Raw genomic sequence first — 17,234 nt, 5'->3', positions numbered from 1 at the left:
TTGCATTTGAAAATATGAATGTGATAATTCCCCTTCCATTCCTTTCATTTCCCTTTCTTTTCTACTCTTTCCTTCCTCTCTTTCCGTTCCTGAACAATTTTGTCCTAAAGCCATTTGGGAGGCAAAATAAGGCAGGTGTCCACATTGGCAAGGGGAAGGGGATGTACTGTGGTAACACAGAGCAAACTCTCTAAACTCAACCACAGTGAGGAAGATGTCCATATGATACCAAAGGAGTCAGAGTTGAAGGGAACAAGGACGGTATCCACATGTGGCCAGGAGTAGGGGTGGAGGTGGTTTGGGAGGTGGAGAGGTAGGCTGTGGCCTAGTATGGCAAGTCAGAGTCCAGATGGGGGTAAGGAGGGTGTCCTTGTAGAATGAACAGCCGGGAAAGTGCCTAAGCAGGATGAGAAGGGCATACAATAAAGAAGAGGCTGTCAGTGGATCGGAGAGATTGGATAGTAATCACCTGAAAAGATTTGATCAAATAAGTGTGTGTGTGTGTGTGTGTGTGTGTGTGTATGTATATGTATGACAGCAGCTAGGTCTTTCACTGTAGGTGGAGGTAATTATAACATGGAAAGAGAGAAAACTAGAATGTTTGGAATTGGAATTAGAGGCATCAGTGTAAACTTATGGTTTTAAATATATAGAAGCCAAGAAAAGACTGAGGAACTAACAACACACGAGTATGAAGCCTAAACGTAATGTGTGATGCTGATCTAGATCCTTTTGCTGTAAAGGACATTATTGGTCCAGTTGATGAAACATGATTAAAAGCTGAGGATTAGATAGGAACAATGTATCAATGCCAAATTCCTGATTCTGATGGTTATATTTTGGTTATGTAGGAGACTGTTTTTGTTTTTAGGAAATACACACTAAAGTAAGTATTCAAAGATGATTGGGCATCAGTCAAGCAAGCGATTTGTTTTCAAATGATTGAGGAAAAAAATTTTTGTAAAGTATTTGAAATTTCTAAAGTTTATGATAGTTTCAAAATTTTTTAAAAATACATTTAATAAAAAAAATGCTGTGTAATAAAACCTCAGTTTTGGCTCATTGACTTTGAACTCCATTATTTAAATTCATTAAAAATGATTTAAGTTGTATTCTCTCACATTTTTTGCAGGATTATTGGCCAAGGGAAATTTGTTTTAAAGATAATGATAAATGGGTAGACACTCTGAATAAAATAAAAGAAGACAGTTCATATGCTTCAGTTTATACACATCTATGGGAAAATGTCCCTAGAATATATGATGCACTCGTGATCATGGAGTCAAGATTAGAGGAATGTTCAACTCTTTTGGAAAACCACGCCTCTAAAATATTTGAGTGGGACACCATAATATCTGGGAAAGGTAAACCTTATTTTTAATACATGAATAAAGTAGTGATCAGTTTTTTTTGTGTGTGTCTGTGCCTGTGTGTGTGTTCTCATAAAGAATCTTAAGGTATAAAACATTTAAAAACATTAAATAAATTTATCTTATTTTAAAACATACTCATTTCAGAATGGTCCAATACAAAGTTTTTAATTGAACATAAACATGTGGATTCAATGAAAATATTGTTAGGACAAAGCCTCAAACAGTTGTGGAGTTTGTTAAGCTGGAGCGGAGGTAGCTGAGTATCAGGGAAACTGGATTGCATCAATTGATACTGGTACAGGAGACAAGCAAATCAGCAAGGGTCAGAATATAAAAACAGAAATTCCTAAACCCCAAAGTAAAAGTGGTGAGAGTTGATCTATCTTAGTTGGTTAGCTTGTAGGAAGTATTTAGCATTCAGTACTGAACAGCTGCAGACTGCATGGAAAGCAGATCTGCTAGTAATGATAAACTTTACTTTTAAGTATTTGTCTAACTTTTGTCTTATCTAATTGTTTTTATTAACACTTTCAGAATAGTTTTTAGATACTAATGGTGATTCTTGTCTTATTCTTGATTTAATAGGCAAACTTGTCATATATAAGCCTTAAAAGAGCCGATATCAGTTATACTTATAAAGTATTCTCCACGTATTAAATTATTTATATTATTTAGATATTTAATATTCTGTTATGGACCTTGACTTTTCAAATTCTGAGAATGTGTTTAAATACACTACTGTTAAATTTACTACTTTTTAAAAGATTTTCTTACTGAATTTTAAATTATATTTAATATAAAATATTTTTGAAAAATATAGAGAGAGAGCACATGTGCACACTTTTGAAAAATAATTGTATTTATATTCATTGTGCTCAATATGTAAATATCAGAGCTTGGACTCAAGTCTAGGTTATCTGATGTCAGACACCTCCCAGCCTGACCCCCACCATAGTCTTTCTCTGGGCTATGCTTCAAGCACTGTACTTTATTGAATTTAAGATGACAATTGCAAGTGGCTGAGCTATTTGAAATACATGGGCTCGTTCTGTAGGAAGGGATCGAGGTAAAACTTTAGATTAGAAGTCACTACTGAAGACATATTAGTTGGAACATGACATTTCTAAAAAACAGAAACAGAAGATATGATAATTATTTATTCATTCAGTTACGATTGTGTGTCTAGTATTACGCTTATCAAAATAGCTAGTTGATCCTATTGAATAGTTTCATGTATAATTTATTTAAAGTACTTAATTTCTTTCACTTTTAAAGGATATATATATATATATATATATATATATATATATATATATTTATACACACACACACACATATATGTATGTCATGAATTTTCATTTTTTTAAAGGTTCTCAAGGACAATTGGAAAGATACAAGGCATTTCTAAAGAAGTACCACAAGAAAAAGATGATAAAGGTATGGCATTTGTTTTCATATTTCTTAAAAAATTATATTTCCACAGAAAATATAATCACTATAATTCCATAGATAATTCTTTTTAAATTTCATTTTAGTCTTTTATATTCTGTGTCTGTCTAACTCTCTGTGTTTTTAAAATAGCTGGACTCATATTCTTCTTTACACACACAATATTAGAGTACTGGCATTTTCACATCACTAGAAGTTCTTTGAAGACTTATTTTAATGTATACATTCTATCCTCCTGTTGTTTAGTAATTTAAACCTTACACTTAGTAGTGAATGTCTCATATCAGTTCCCTTCTGAAAGAAAAAAATTAAGAATTCTTTTATATTACCTTTAGAATTATTTTGTCAATTAAAAAAAATCTCTGAGATTTTGATTAGAATTGTAATTGGCTCTTAAATTATTTTTAAAAACTTAGTCCTTTTCAAAAATACATTTTAAATTATATAATGTTAAAGCTATAATAACTAGTGCCAACACTAGTCTAGCACCTAATTAAATGTTATTTTTTAATTTTAAAATTACTTTTATTGTTTTTTTTCTGATTAGGCCTAAAGTAGTCATTTAAAAAAATTAAAAGAAACAGATAAACACTAAAAAGGATAAAAATCCTAATTCTATTATTTATAGGTAAATCACATATATCTTACTATTTAATTGTCACTTTCATTTTTCTTTAAAAAAAGTTAGAAAAATCAGATTAAATTATATATTTACAACAATTAAAGGTATTACAGAATTTTCCTAATGTAATAGCCCTTTTATTAGATTTTTAGGTTAGTGTTCGTTATTCATTATTACTTACAAAGCTACTATAAATATATTTAGAGCTAAAGATTGTGCTTATCCATGATTATTTTCTTAAGATAAATTTCTAAAAGTGGAACCGTATGGGAAAAGAAATATGAAAATCTAAGTGTTCTGACACGTATTGACAAAATGTTCTGTAGAAAGATGGCATAAATTTATATTTGTAATAATAGATTTTGTGATTGATCTCTTATCCATTCCCTTGCCAACATTTAATATTACATATTTTAATGTTTGCAAAGTTGATAGCATAAATATTATCAATTTCATACTAACAATTTTACTAACAATGTTGGTTTTTCAGTTTTTTATTAGTCTTTGTGTTTCTGTTATTGACAGTTGTTTAGTTATGAACTTTGGCCAATTTTTTAGCTTTTTTAATTTCTAAGAGCTCTTTATGCTTTTAAAATATTAACCCTCCTCAGTAACGTATGTTATATGTATTTATATGTATAAATATAATTGACTTTTAATCCAAAAGTATTTTGTGCTATATAGAACTTGATATTTTCATGGATCTATAATTATCTATTGAAATTTTTTGCCTTTAGTGCCATAATATTTAAGAAAGGATCTTCATCTCAAGATTAAAGATACGTTTACCTGTGTTCTCTTGTATTATTCTTACAGATTGATTTTTTAATCCATACACTGTTTATTTTGTGTAAAGGAATAAAACATAAGGGTCATATTTCAGCTTCATCAGTAAATAAATTTGTATGATTTTCTTTGTACAAGTTCCACACATTTCCCATTAAATTTACTCCTAGGTATCTTAAATTTTTATTCATGTCAATGAGGTTATTTTTTCCATTATGTCCTTAAATGGGTTTTAGTTGGCATATGGGAAATTATATTGGTATATGAATATTATTCAACCATGTTAGTGGTTTCTCGTCTTGTCTCTGACTTGGGATGTTCTACTAGTTTGTTAAGTATAATTTTTTATAATTTTTATATAATTTTATAATTTTTACACGCTATCTTTTTTCAGATTAATGCCATTTATTTTAATCCCTAGCTTATTAAAGATACATCGATGTGGATGTAGATTAGATATATGGGCATACCTCATTTTATTGCACTTTGCTTTGTTGGACTTTGCCGATATTATGCTTTTCACAAATTGAAGGTTTGTGGCAATCCTGCATCAAGCAAGTCTGTTGGTGCTATTTTTCCAACAGAATTTTTTCACTTCATGTCTCTGTGTCACATGTTAGTAATTATTGCAATATTTCAAACTTTTTCATTATTACTATATTTGTTATGATGATCTGTGATCAATGATCTTTGATGTTACTATTGTAATTGTTTTGGGGCTCCAGGAACCATGCCCATATAAAAACTAAATTAATTGATAAATGTTGTGTGTTTTCTGACTGCTCCACCGATAGGCCTCTCCTTTCTCCCTCCCCTCCAGCCTTCCTATTCCCCTAGATGGAATAATATTGAAATTAGGCCAGTTAATAACCCTGCCATGGCATCTAAGTGTTCAAGTGAAAGGAAGAGTTGCATGTCTCTCACTTTAAATCAAAAGCCAGAAATAACTAAGTTTAATCAAGAAGGCATGTCGAAAGCTGAGATAGACTGAAAGCTAGGCCTCGTGTACCAAACAGTTAGCCAGGTTATGAATACAAAATAAAAGTTCTTGAAGGAAATTAAAAATGCTAAAATAGTAAACATAAAAATGATAAGAAAGCAAAATAGCCTTATTGCCGATCTGGAGAAAGTTTTAATGGTCTGGATAGATCAAACCAGCCACAACATTCCCTTCAGCCAAAGCCTAATCCAGATCAAGGCCCTAACTCTCCTCAGTTCCATGAAGGCTGAGAAAAGTTTGCAGAAGAAAAGTTTGAAGCTAGCCGAGGTTGGTTCATGAGTTTTAAGGAAAGAAGTCATCTTCATAACATAGAAGTGCAAGGTGAAGCAGCAAATGCTGACGTATTAATAGAAGCTGCAGCAAGTTATCTTAATTATTAAGATAATTAATGAAGGGGGCACCCTAAACAACAGATTCTCAATGTCTATAAAACACCTTCTCCTGGAAGAAGATGCCATCTAGGACTTCCATAGCTAGAGGGGAGAAGACAATGCCTTGCTTCAAATTGGAAAAGGAAAGACTGACCCTCTTGTTAGGGTCAGCTAGTGATTTTAAGTTGAAGCCAATGCTTATTTACCATTTGAAAAACCTAGGGCCCTTAAAAATGATGCTAAATCTCCTCTGCCTATGCTCTGTAAATGGAACAACAAAGCCCGATGACAGCACACCTGTTTACAACATGGCTTACTGACTATTTGAAGCCCATTGTTGATACCTACTGCTCAGAAAAAAAGATTTCTTTCAAAATATTACCACTCATTGACAATGCACCAGGTCACCCAAGAGCTCTGATTGAGATGTACAACAAAACTAATGTTGCCTACTAATACAACATCCATTCTGCAGCCCATGGATCAAGAAGTAATGTTGACTTTCAAGTCTTATTATTTAAGAAATGCATTTTACAAGGTTATAGCTGCCATAGAATGTGATTACTCTGATGGATCTGGGCAAAGTAGGTTGAAGACCCTCTGGAAAGGACTCACTAGTATGGATGCATTTAAGAACATTTGTGATTCATGGGAATAGGTCAAAATATGAACATTAACAAGTGTTTGAAGAAGTTGATTCCAGTCCTCGTAGATGACTTTGAAGGGTTCCGGACTTCAGTGGAGGAAGTAACTGCAGATGTGGAAAAAACAAGAGAACTAAAAATAGAAGTGGAGCCTGAAGATGTGACTGAATTGCTACTATCTCATGATAAAGCTTTAATGAGGAGTTGCTTTTTCTGGATGAGCAAATAAAGTGGTTTCTTGAGATGGAATCTATTCCTGGTAAAGATGCTATGAAGATTGTTGAAATCACAACAAAGGATTTAGAACATTACATAAACTTAGTTGATAAAGCGGCAGCAGAGTTTGAGAGGATTGACTCTTATTCTACTGTGGGTAAAATGCTATCAAACAGCATCACAGAGAAATTGTGAAAGGAAGAGTCAACCCATGTGGCAAACCTCATTGTTGTCTCATTTTAAGAAATTGCTGCAGCCACCCCAGCCTTTAGCAACCACCACTTTGATCAGTCAGCAGCCATCAACATCGAAGCAAGAACCTCTACCAGCAAAATAATTATGACTCACCAAAGGCTCAGATGATGGTTAGCATTTTTTAGCAACAAAGTATTTTTTAATTAAAGTATGTACATTGTTTTTTAGACATATGCCATTGCACATTCAATAGACTACAGTATAGAGTAAACATACGGACTAGAAAACCAAAACATTCATGTGACTTGCTTTATTGTGATATCTGTTTTATTGTGGTGGTCCAGAATTGAGCCCACAGTATCTCCCAGGTCATAGATTAGATACAGATATAGAGATCACTGTGCTCTAAAACTTGAAAAAAAATCTGCATGGTTTGACATGGGGAGGAAAATAATTTACTCTGATGATAACACAATCTACTTTCAGCCTTTAATCTGTAAATGTGGCAGATTACATTAACAGCTTTTTAGAAGTTGAACCATTCTTATAGTCTTAGGATATACTTTTTTCATCTATGCTTTACAAAATATGGTTTCCTTATTTGGCTATCGTATCAAAATTATACTAACTCAGAAATGAGTTACTTAGTTTTTTCTCTCTTTCCATTTTATAACTAGCTTGTAGAATATTGGGATATCACTTGTTTTTTGTATGTTTGGCAAAAGTTGCCTATGAACTTTTATTGATTTATATATTATTTATATTTTGCAGAGAGGATTAGGTAGGTTGGTAGAAAAGCTGTGTGGAGGTTAACAGGTTCCACAAATATCAATTTTGGTAGATTGTCAAAACATAATATTGAGTAAAAACAAGATACCAAAAAAAATGTACAGTTGATATCATTTATTTATGTTTTAAAAACACAAAATTTTATATTTTATATGTATATTTATAATATATGTATGTAAAAGTATTTTAATGAAATGGAAGGGATACAAACCAAATAGATACTGACTATCTCAGGAAAGAGGAACATACGAATAGAAATAGAAGTCATTGTAAAAGGAAAGCTAAACTTTTATTATATATAATTATATAGAAACTATGTTTTCTCTTTTCAAATAGTCTTAAGCATACTTAAGCAATACTAAAATGTCAACAGCAATCCATTCTAGGCTGTGGGAACATGTGAACACTGGTAGTTATAATATACTACCCATTATAATTTCTGTATTTTTTAATTTTCAAAAAAAATTGAAAAATTTTCACTGTTGAATTTTATCAGAATCTGTTGAAATGACCTTGAGATGACATATTAACAAAAGTTTTAGTAATTATTTTTATTGCTAAATGTGTTTTATTGGATTTTTTAAATCGGGATTTTAACATGTATTATTTATATTTTGTGGTACCTTTTCCAGGTTGTATAACCAAGAACTAGTTTTGTGTTATCATTACTCTGTTTCTTAAAAACTTCCAGTTGTTTGCTTTCTTTGCTTCCTACAGAAGCCAGGACTTTGAGGTTAACAGTAACACCTTTCTAAATTTGACCCCATATATATTCACCATTTATATCTGAAGCTGTCAAGCACACAGCCTCTTTCTTTCATAATTGGTCTCATTTTCCCTAAATAGTCTTTCCTTTTTATTCCTTTGCATACTTTTTAAAATGTCAATAATGTGATTCTCTTTCTGTTAGCAATCTGTTATTATTCTTTCAAATTTTTTCCTATGTCATCTCCCCTATAACATATGTATTATGTAATGTGTGCGTGTAAAATTTGCCTGAAAGATCGGTTATTCCTGGAGGAAGTGAGGATGTGGAAATTAGTAAACAATATATCAACATGCCTGATGATCAAAAATTAATATATACAGAAGGCTACTTATTCTCTGTGTAAAGTGGTATAATGAACATGGACATGTGCCACATCGATTCCCCTTCAAGGAAGGACTGCTGCCCAAGCTGCTAAGAGTGCTGTTAGCGGGCGCCCTTCAGCTATCCCCTTAGGGGTTGCCTGACCTACAGAGAACTTCTCCCGAAGATATGTTCTTCCAGGAACCACCAATATCCAATGATTGATCAAGTCAGAGGCAGAAAGGCCTGGCTATTTCAACCCAATGCAGGACAGCTGTAATGGACCCTTTCAGCCTTAGAGCTCTTTGTAGGGTCAGTTGAGGCTGTGAGACTTGCATCATAGCTGACTTCTCCATCTTCCCAATCCTGCCTCACCCCTTGCCTTCCACAGATACTTCCATAGATAAAAGCACTCCCAATAAATATTCTGAACAGTAACTCTACTTCAGACTCTGTTTCCCAGGGACTCCAAACTGCAGGAAGTAGTTTGTTTATATTTCTGTTACAGCCTTGTCTCTTTGTATTCTGTTTGTGTATGTCTCTTATTCCCCTCTTGACCTATGACTTGAGGACAACAGCCATGTTAGTATTCCTAGCATTTAACACAGCAACAGCATTCTAGGCATCACTAGGAGATACACACACACACACACACACACACACACACACGTTAAATGAACAGTTACCAAATATAAAAATTATTTAATTTAGAATTTTAAAGATTTTATTTTAAATGTTTTCCAGCTTTCAGATCAAATGGAGACAAAGAAGAATATAGAGGTATTTAAAATTTCTCTTTTACAAGATTATGTATCAAAGTATTATGTGGAGGTAAAAGAATGTTTATAATAGTATAGATGTAGCTATAAATAGAGATAGGGAACAGGTATGCAAGCTTTCTTTTCCTGCCTAGTCCATTTCTTTCCATATAGTCTAGCTAAAAATTTTGATCCTTTGAGTTATGTCAAATTAGTCCTGAAATATAATTTTGTTTTGCTTTTGGATTTGGTATATTAATATGCCAGGGCTCTTAATTTCAGAGAAGCAGAAATATGAAGATTTCCCTTAGGTGGGATAAATATTTTTCATTTATTTTTGTAATAAGAAATAAAATAATTATAGTTAAGTATTTATTTGTCTTTTGTGGTCATGTGAAAATACTAAACTGAAAAGAGTGAAGTAATTACTATTATGTGATATTTCTTCTTTCTAGGGTTGCAACTTTTCAGGATTCAAAACAAATGAGCTCACTCAACTACCCAGACATTTGGATGCTGAACGAATTTATCTTTTTATTTTAAAAGCCCACAACTTTGATGTATGTAAACATTATTTTATTTTTATTATATGGTAAAATTTGAGAATATGACTTAATGAATCAGACCTTTATTTAAAGATCTGACAAATTATGGGTATAAACAAGATTTAATCCTTTGGGCATTAAGTCTGACAGGAAAGACCAGTGATGTTTAACACCCTGGTCAACAGAAGAGAATGTATTGGATTCTTTTCCTGCCTCAGGTGTTTTAGGTTGCTAATGTGCATTGGCTTGGCAAGTGACTGTACCAGATGTTTCCCCTCCCTCTTCCTGCTCTGTCAGCTCAGGATATTTTAGCCAGCTCATTTTGACCCCGAAATAACTTATGAGAGCTCTTCCCTACAACCCCACTTTTGAGCTTCCAAGTGCCTGGGAAATTTTTGAGTAGTATGCCTGCAGGGTAGCCAATTGATGAAAAACTACAGGCATAGGAATGCCAGAGGTAGACCGAGGGTTGGGTGGTTACTAGTATTGATTTCCCACCCACTTAAATATAGGTAGTTACCTAATAAGGTGTCTATTTCCTGGAGACTTAAACAATACTTCTTGTACCCTCAGGCAGATTCCTTTCAGACAGTTCTCTGAGATGGACTTGGCCCATAGTAGGTCTTCTACCCTATCGCTCACCCCCAGGCTTCCTGTGGCTTTTTATTTCTCAACACAAAATCCCTGTTGTTTTTCCTCCTACTATAGTCCAGTCCTCTATAGTCCATCAGAAGGAGCATAATCAACCACTAAACCTGGATGAATCCATTCCAGCCATTATTTTCTGCCCTTTCTTCACTCTCTTCAAGATGCAAGAGAGTGTATCTCTTCAGTGTTTCATCTTCAAGATGAAGTGTCCCAAGAATTGGTGTGTGATTAACCTATTTGGATCTCCTGTTTGCCCCTCAGTTAGGAAACCACTGGGCACCTCAACTGACATCTCCGCCTGGAATGATTCAGTAATGACACTCTCTCTTATTTTCCATGCTAATACAAATTTTTTTCAATTCTCTTTTATGTATTTATGGGATTTTTGTGAGAGGGAAGGCTTAGTCTACCCTCTTAATAAAATCACCTGATCCATTTTTATAAAGAAAAACATTAGATGCTGATTGTAGTTATGTCTGGGTCTTGAGCATGTTTATTTCTTTCCCCAACTATATTTCCCAAAGTTGCCTCTAGGAAAAGGTTTTATTGCTATAAAAAGAAATTAATACAAATTATTGTTAAAATAATTTTATGAATGTTGTTCTAGATCATCTATAATATTCTTTCTAATGCTAACATTTTGTGTTCTAAGATGGGACTGCACTTTAAGCATTGATGCATATACACCTAACACAAAAGACGAGGCAATTACATAAACAATGTATAGAGACGTACAGCTATGAGGAATTTTTAGTATGGTTGTGTTATTGAATACAATTGGATATGGGTACTATTGAAAGGAACAGGAAAATGAGGAGTGGAAGTAGATATGAGTGGTTAAAGGGAGATATGACCAGCAACTGGGTTAGGATATTATGAGTTTCTGTATCAAAAGCCTATCTGGGCATAGATACCCAGTATTTTGTTTGTTGATACCCCCCTTGATTTCAAAAAAAGAATTTAAATTGGCTTACTAGAGCATGTATAATACAATGGTATTAAAACAAATAAATTATGAAATTAGAGTGAAGAGAAAATAAGGAAAATAAAAATAACAGAGAAAAGGTTATTTTATAGAAATGCTACAAATAACAAGGGACTGAACTTATGAATCGGAAGATTAGAAAGAGGTTAAAGAGCTACTGGTACATGCTTGAAGGTGTGGAAATCCATTGAATTGACTGAATTCCCCTAATCCCATCCAAACATCCCTGCACATACAGTCACAGATTAAGTTTCTTGATAAGAGAAAATGTATATTATCCCTTGGCTACAGGTAATGCTCAGTAAAAATTTTGTTGAATCAAATGTAAAAGGGTCTATATTATGGATATAAGAGGAGAAAGCTGAGCCACAAGCATACTTATATATACAAATAGAAATTCAAGAGAACACTAGAAGTAATTTTGTCCAACCTAGAGTCAATATTAGGAGAAACAGTTCCAAGTCAGATAATCTATAGGTTTTAAGGTATATTTATATTTACATGAATCAAAAATTATCCCAAAGGTGGATGAGGTTGAGTGGGCAAGAGCGGGAAGGAGAGAACTATTTAAATTTTTAACCTATGTTTGGGTTTTCTTCTGCCAATTTCCAATTTTTGGTTGTTTTAACTAAATATTGATATATTTTAAAGAATTTGGAATTTTCCAGAAAAAAGGAAGTTAGTGATACTAAACTCAACCAAACCTTAGAATAGAATCAATCATGCAATTAGTTTACACTAAAAAGCATATTTGCAAATAATTTAAACAAAAGTATTCAGCTTTTCCCAGCTATTTCAATTTTCTACTTTTTTTCTTTATGTATTTTACATATGTTCTTTGTAACTAGGAAATACGAAATTTAAGTTGATGCTGTTTCCAATGTACTCCATACTAAGTGGCCTGTGAAAAAGAAGTGCCCCCACAGAATACATGATAAATAATCTTCTTGGTGTAAACGTTGCATGGTACCTTCTTTTATAAACTTGAGGAACAGGCATTTATATCTATGTATTTCATTAAAAGAAATCTTGAACTCTACTGAATCTGGCATTTAAAAACTTTAGTTGAATTAAGATAAAATGATATATTGAATGTGTCTATTTAAACCAAAATGTATAGTCTGTATTAATCATGGTAAATAGATTTAACTTTATGTGCCAATTTTGATCAATTGCTTAAAGAGGACACTAAGTTTAGATAAGATCTAGGGTTATAATGGGGTTCACTGGAATAGAATTCCATGATTATTGAAATGTCTTCAGTATAAAAGGGAAATTATAGCATGTATCTTGAATTTTTGCTGTTCTTCTCGCCTATACTGTCATTTCAATACGACTAGCCAAATGTGATTATTAAGTATTTGAAACGTGGCTAGTGCAACTGAGATGAATTTATTTTATTTATTTTAATGAATTTATAAATTAATTCAAACACTAATACTTGATTCAGTTATCAAAAAAAATTTGATTATGGTTGGAACAAAATAACAACCATGTATGTTATGAGGTCTAAATATGGATCTAATATTTATGATGAAAATTAGTGTTCACACAATGTTATATATAGATGACGTATTACAGAATTGTATACTTGAAACCTATGTAATTTTACTACCCATTTTCACCCCAATAAATTTTAATTAAAAAAAAAACAAAAAAAACATGTGCTGCCTCCAAGAGACACATCTCAGTTACAAGGACAAATATAGACTCAAAGTGAAAGGGTGGAAATTGACACTCTAAGCAAATGGTATTCAGAGAAAAGTAAGTGTAGCCATACTGATACCAGATGAAACAGACTTCAGGATAAAAAAGGTAACAAGAGACAAAAATGGACATTTCATAATGATAAAGGGGACTATACAACAAGAAGACATAACAATCATCAATATTTATGATTTATGGTGGCCAAGACATGGAAACAACCAAAGTGTCCTTCGATAGATGATTGTATAAAGAAGTTGTAGTATATATACACAAAAGAATACTATTCTGCCATAAGAAAAGATGAAACCATGCCATTTGCGACAACATGGATGGATCTTGAGATTATAATGCTAAGCTAAATAAGTCAGACAGAAAAAGTAGAGAGCCATATGATTTCACTGAATATGTAGTGTATAAAACTGAAAACAACAAAATAACAAGGAAAACAAATGATGAAATAAAACTCATAGACACAGACAGTAATTTAGTGGTTACCAGAGGGTAAAAGGGGAGGGGGTGGTAAAAGAGGGAAAAGGGGGTCAAACATATGGTGATGGAAAGAACTGACTGGGTGGTGAACACACAATGTGATATATAGATGATGTATTACAGAATTATACACCTGCAATCTGTGTAACTTTGCTAACAATTGTCACCCCAATAAACTTTAATTAAGAAATAAAAATAAAAATAAAGAAAATTAGTGTTCAAATTAAGATGTTCTCAATTTATTTCGAAGACCTAGTACCAAAAAAGAATGTAAAATATTTCATTAATTTTACAATTATATGTTGAAATGATAATATTTTAATGTATTTGGTAAAATAAATATATCATTAAAATTAATTTCACGTTTTACTTTTTACTTTTTTTAAAGTGGCTACTGGAAAATTAAATATTGCATATATGACTCAACATTAAATTTCTACTGAAGAGTGCTAGTCAATAACCATTGAACATGTACTCTTTAGAAAGCCTACTGACATTAACATGTTTTATAATGTATTTTAATTTGACCTCCATTTGTCTTTTTTTTTCCATAGGAAAAAGTTCTTAAAATCTGGAAGACTCATTTTCTCTCAGAAGCCTCTATTGCTCTTTTGCATGATTCCTTTTGGTGGTGGTTTCTCCATAAATTTAAGGTAAAATAATGATACATTTTAAACTTCTTTTTTAGGTTGATTTGAAGCACAATTCATTTTTTCAGTTGCGGTAGCACTGGTACAAAAAGTGCTGTTCGAGATCCATTCACAGAGCTTGGTTTCTTAGTATTCCACACATGTTAGAAATTCTGTTTGAAATCTAAAGTTCCTTTACGGGAGTAAAGACTTTAATGTGGATTTGAAAGAAGCTGGGTCTTCATTAATTAGAAAAAGATTAGTGAAATCAAACATTGTAGTGAATAATAAAGTTGTAGCTTTATTCAATATTATAATGTGCTGATAAATACCAAACAGAAAACCCACTGCAAATCAGTGACATTAAAGGTTTTCATTTGGAAAACAGTTTACAGATTAGATAGACAGAGGGTCCTCACTCAATTCAAAAAGATAGACTCTGATTAGGATTTAAAAGAGAAAGACGTGGTTATCTTGGAAACAGTAAGAGAATAAAACTAAGCAGCACATGAATCTATATTAGAGAATACGTGAGCCTAGAAACAGTGGTGAGTATCAGTGACTGCTGCGTGGCCTCTGGATCTGGAAGAATGGATAACAGAGCTACTCAGGGGATCACAGTCTAAGCATTAAGGTGTGCCACCCCACCAAGGAAGCCTGAAAATGTACGCAACCCTCCACCTTTCCCCAGCTCAAGCTACCAAGAGAAAACTGCTTATGAATCCTCACAGAAATTTCATACCATAAAGGAATGGGTTTACCAATTTTATATACAAACCATTGTTAGTGCTTTATGTTAGAATCATTAATGCAATTCTAGGTAAGAGTATCTCTCCTATATTTCTGATATTGTTATGAGCTGGAGGAGGCATAGGAAGTGGTATAGCAATTCTACAAGGGTAATTACCTAGGGAAATTTAAGAAATCAAGGGAGTTTCTTTACCTTAAATTATTTTTTTCTAGATCTGGATCCCGAATTGATGTTTTTCCATGATAAAAGAGAGAAATCTTACTTTTCCGCTTAAATCTGTTAGGATTATACATGAAAAGTGTTTGAAAGAAACAACCTAGCAAAGTTCCTAGTAACTACTTTGTCAGGCCATAATAGTATTTTATTCTTCTGAACAAACACAGATTTGACACAAAAATATTAATGCCCCACTATACTTATAGGATTATTCTTGGAATAAGAAGGAATTAGGAAATGTTTTTACCTTTAAACTATTCTTTAGAAACTGCTGGCTTTCTGAAAGTAAATGTCCTAATTTTAAAATATTATTATCTAATAATATTTCCAGTATCATTTATGATTTCTGATGTGTTTTGTGGAGCAATATTTCGTTCAGCCTGATCAGTGGTCTTCTAGTGTTCTAACGGGTAATTTGGGGATCCATATCAAATTGAAGCAACCTTTCCATGATTTAACCAGAACACTTTCTCTTTCACCTGTTTTGTTTATTGCATTTCATCTATGAATTTATATCTAAGAGGTTCATTGTTTAAAATACACATATTGAGGCCAGTGAACTAGATAAATAACATGACCTCTTAGGTCCCTAAATCCACTAAATAAGTGTGGCAGAACACCCACGTATTTTTACCATCACTGTGTGGAAATAAAGCCCCTTCTTGAATATTTCAGTTTTGTTAGGTAAGCTCCTCTTTCAAACTGTCCTACATTTTCGGATGAATACAAAACACATAAATTCTATCTACTTAGTGACCCAGTTTATGAAAAATAAATAATACTGATTTTACAACTGGAATATAATTAAACCCTGAGCCACTTATACAATTTAATTACATATATATATATATATATATATATATATATATATATATATATATATATATATATATTTATGTATATATATTGAAAAATATATATTGAAAAAATATATAATCATAACTCTAGAATATAGCATGTTTCAGCATGCTGAGTCTAAAACTTGTTTCTGTAATTATTATATGATTAATGTAATAGCAAATTTATTGCCTATGATTTAGTGGTAGCTCGATCTAGTAGGAAAGAAATGCTGTACTTGAACCCAAAAATTAAACCCCAAAATTTAAATCTGGTGTTCCCAGTAGTTAGTGTGAGACTTTGAGCTAGTAAAAAAAAAATCTCTGAGCTTCTCTTATCTTATCTCTGATAAAACAAAACAAAACAAAAAAAAGCAGATAGTAAATAACATATATCCTACTGTTTTCCTAGCGTTATTGTGTATACTAAAAGTGATACGAATAAGAAGACACCTAGTAAACCAAAATGCTATATAAATGTAATATGGGATTCAATATAATAGAGTTAAGAGATCTAGTTTTCAAAAATATGTAAATATAATGGAATATTACTTGGCCATGAGAAACTGAAATATTGCTATTTGTGACCGATTTGTGACATGGATGAATCTTGAGATTATCATGCTAAGCGAAATAAGTCAGGTAGAAAATGTCGAGAACCATATGATTTCACTGATATGTGGTATAAAACTGAAAGTAACAAACCAACAAGACAAACAGGAAGAAAAACTCAAGACACAGACAACAGTTTAGTGGTTACCAGAGGGCAAGGGGGCTGGGGGGTTATAAAAGAGGGAAAAGGGGGTCAAATATATGGTGATGGAAGGAGAACTGACTCTGGGTGATGAACACACAATGCAATATATAGATGATGTGTTATAGAAATGTACACTTGAAACCTGTATAATTTTACTAACCAATGTCATCCCAATAAATTTAATACTTTTTTTAAAGGTAATGGCTGAAAGTGAAAATAAACATTCTTAAAGGCAAAAACAAAAAAAAAAGTTCATCCACTTAGTAAACGATGTGAACTTTAATAGTTATTTCTCTCTCTAAGTCATTCATAAAATTAAAAAAAAAATGACCTACCTTATATGTTTATTGAGGGTGTCAAATGAGAATATGTAAAGTTGGTTTATGTAGAACTAGATAT

The 17,234-nt window shown here is 32.4% G+C and overlaps 2 protein-coding genes across 2 annotated transcripts in view; one reads left to right on the top strand and one right to left on the bottom strand.

Annotated features, from left to right (window-relative positions):
• Positions 1-17,234, top strand: part of FAM227B (family with sequence similarity 227 member B) — a 178,791-nt gene that overhangs the window by 5,778 nt on the left and 155,779 nt on the right. Inside the window, exons 3-7 of the mRNA XM_019730676.3 lie at positions 1,133-1,364; positions 2,743-2,810; positions 9,259-9,294; positions 9,728-9,832; positions 14,201-14,299. Of these exons, the coding sequence (XP_019586235.2) occupies positions 1,133-1,364; positions 2,743-2,810; positions 9,259-9,294; positions 9,728-9,832; positions 14,201-14,299 (540 nt within the window). The remainder of the gene's footprint in view (positions 1-1,132; positions 1,365-2,742; positions 2,811-9,258; positions 9,295-9,727; positions 9,833-14,200; positions 14,300-17,234) is intronic.
• The window catches only part of DTWD1 (DTW motif tRNA-uridine aminocarboxypropyltransferase 1), a 137,584-nt gene that overhangs the window by 28,269 nt on the left and 92,081 nt on the right, over positions 1-17,234 (bottom strand). The window lies entirely within an intron of this gene.

Source organism: Rhinolophus sinicus, chromosome 3 (genome assembly GCF_057876585.1).
Source record: "Rhinolophus sinicus isolate RSI-liver-muscle chromosome 3, RSI-T2T, whole genome shotgun sequence".
In the NCBI taxonomy this organism is placed as follows: Eukaryota; Metazoa; Chordata; class Mammalia; order Chiroptera; family Rhinolophidae; genus Rhinolophus; species Rhinolophus sinicus.
The sequence above is the reverse complement of the archived record's forward strand: the minus strand, read 5'-3'. Positions and strand labels throughout refer to the sequence as shown.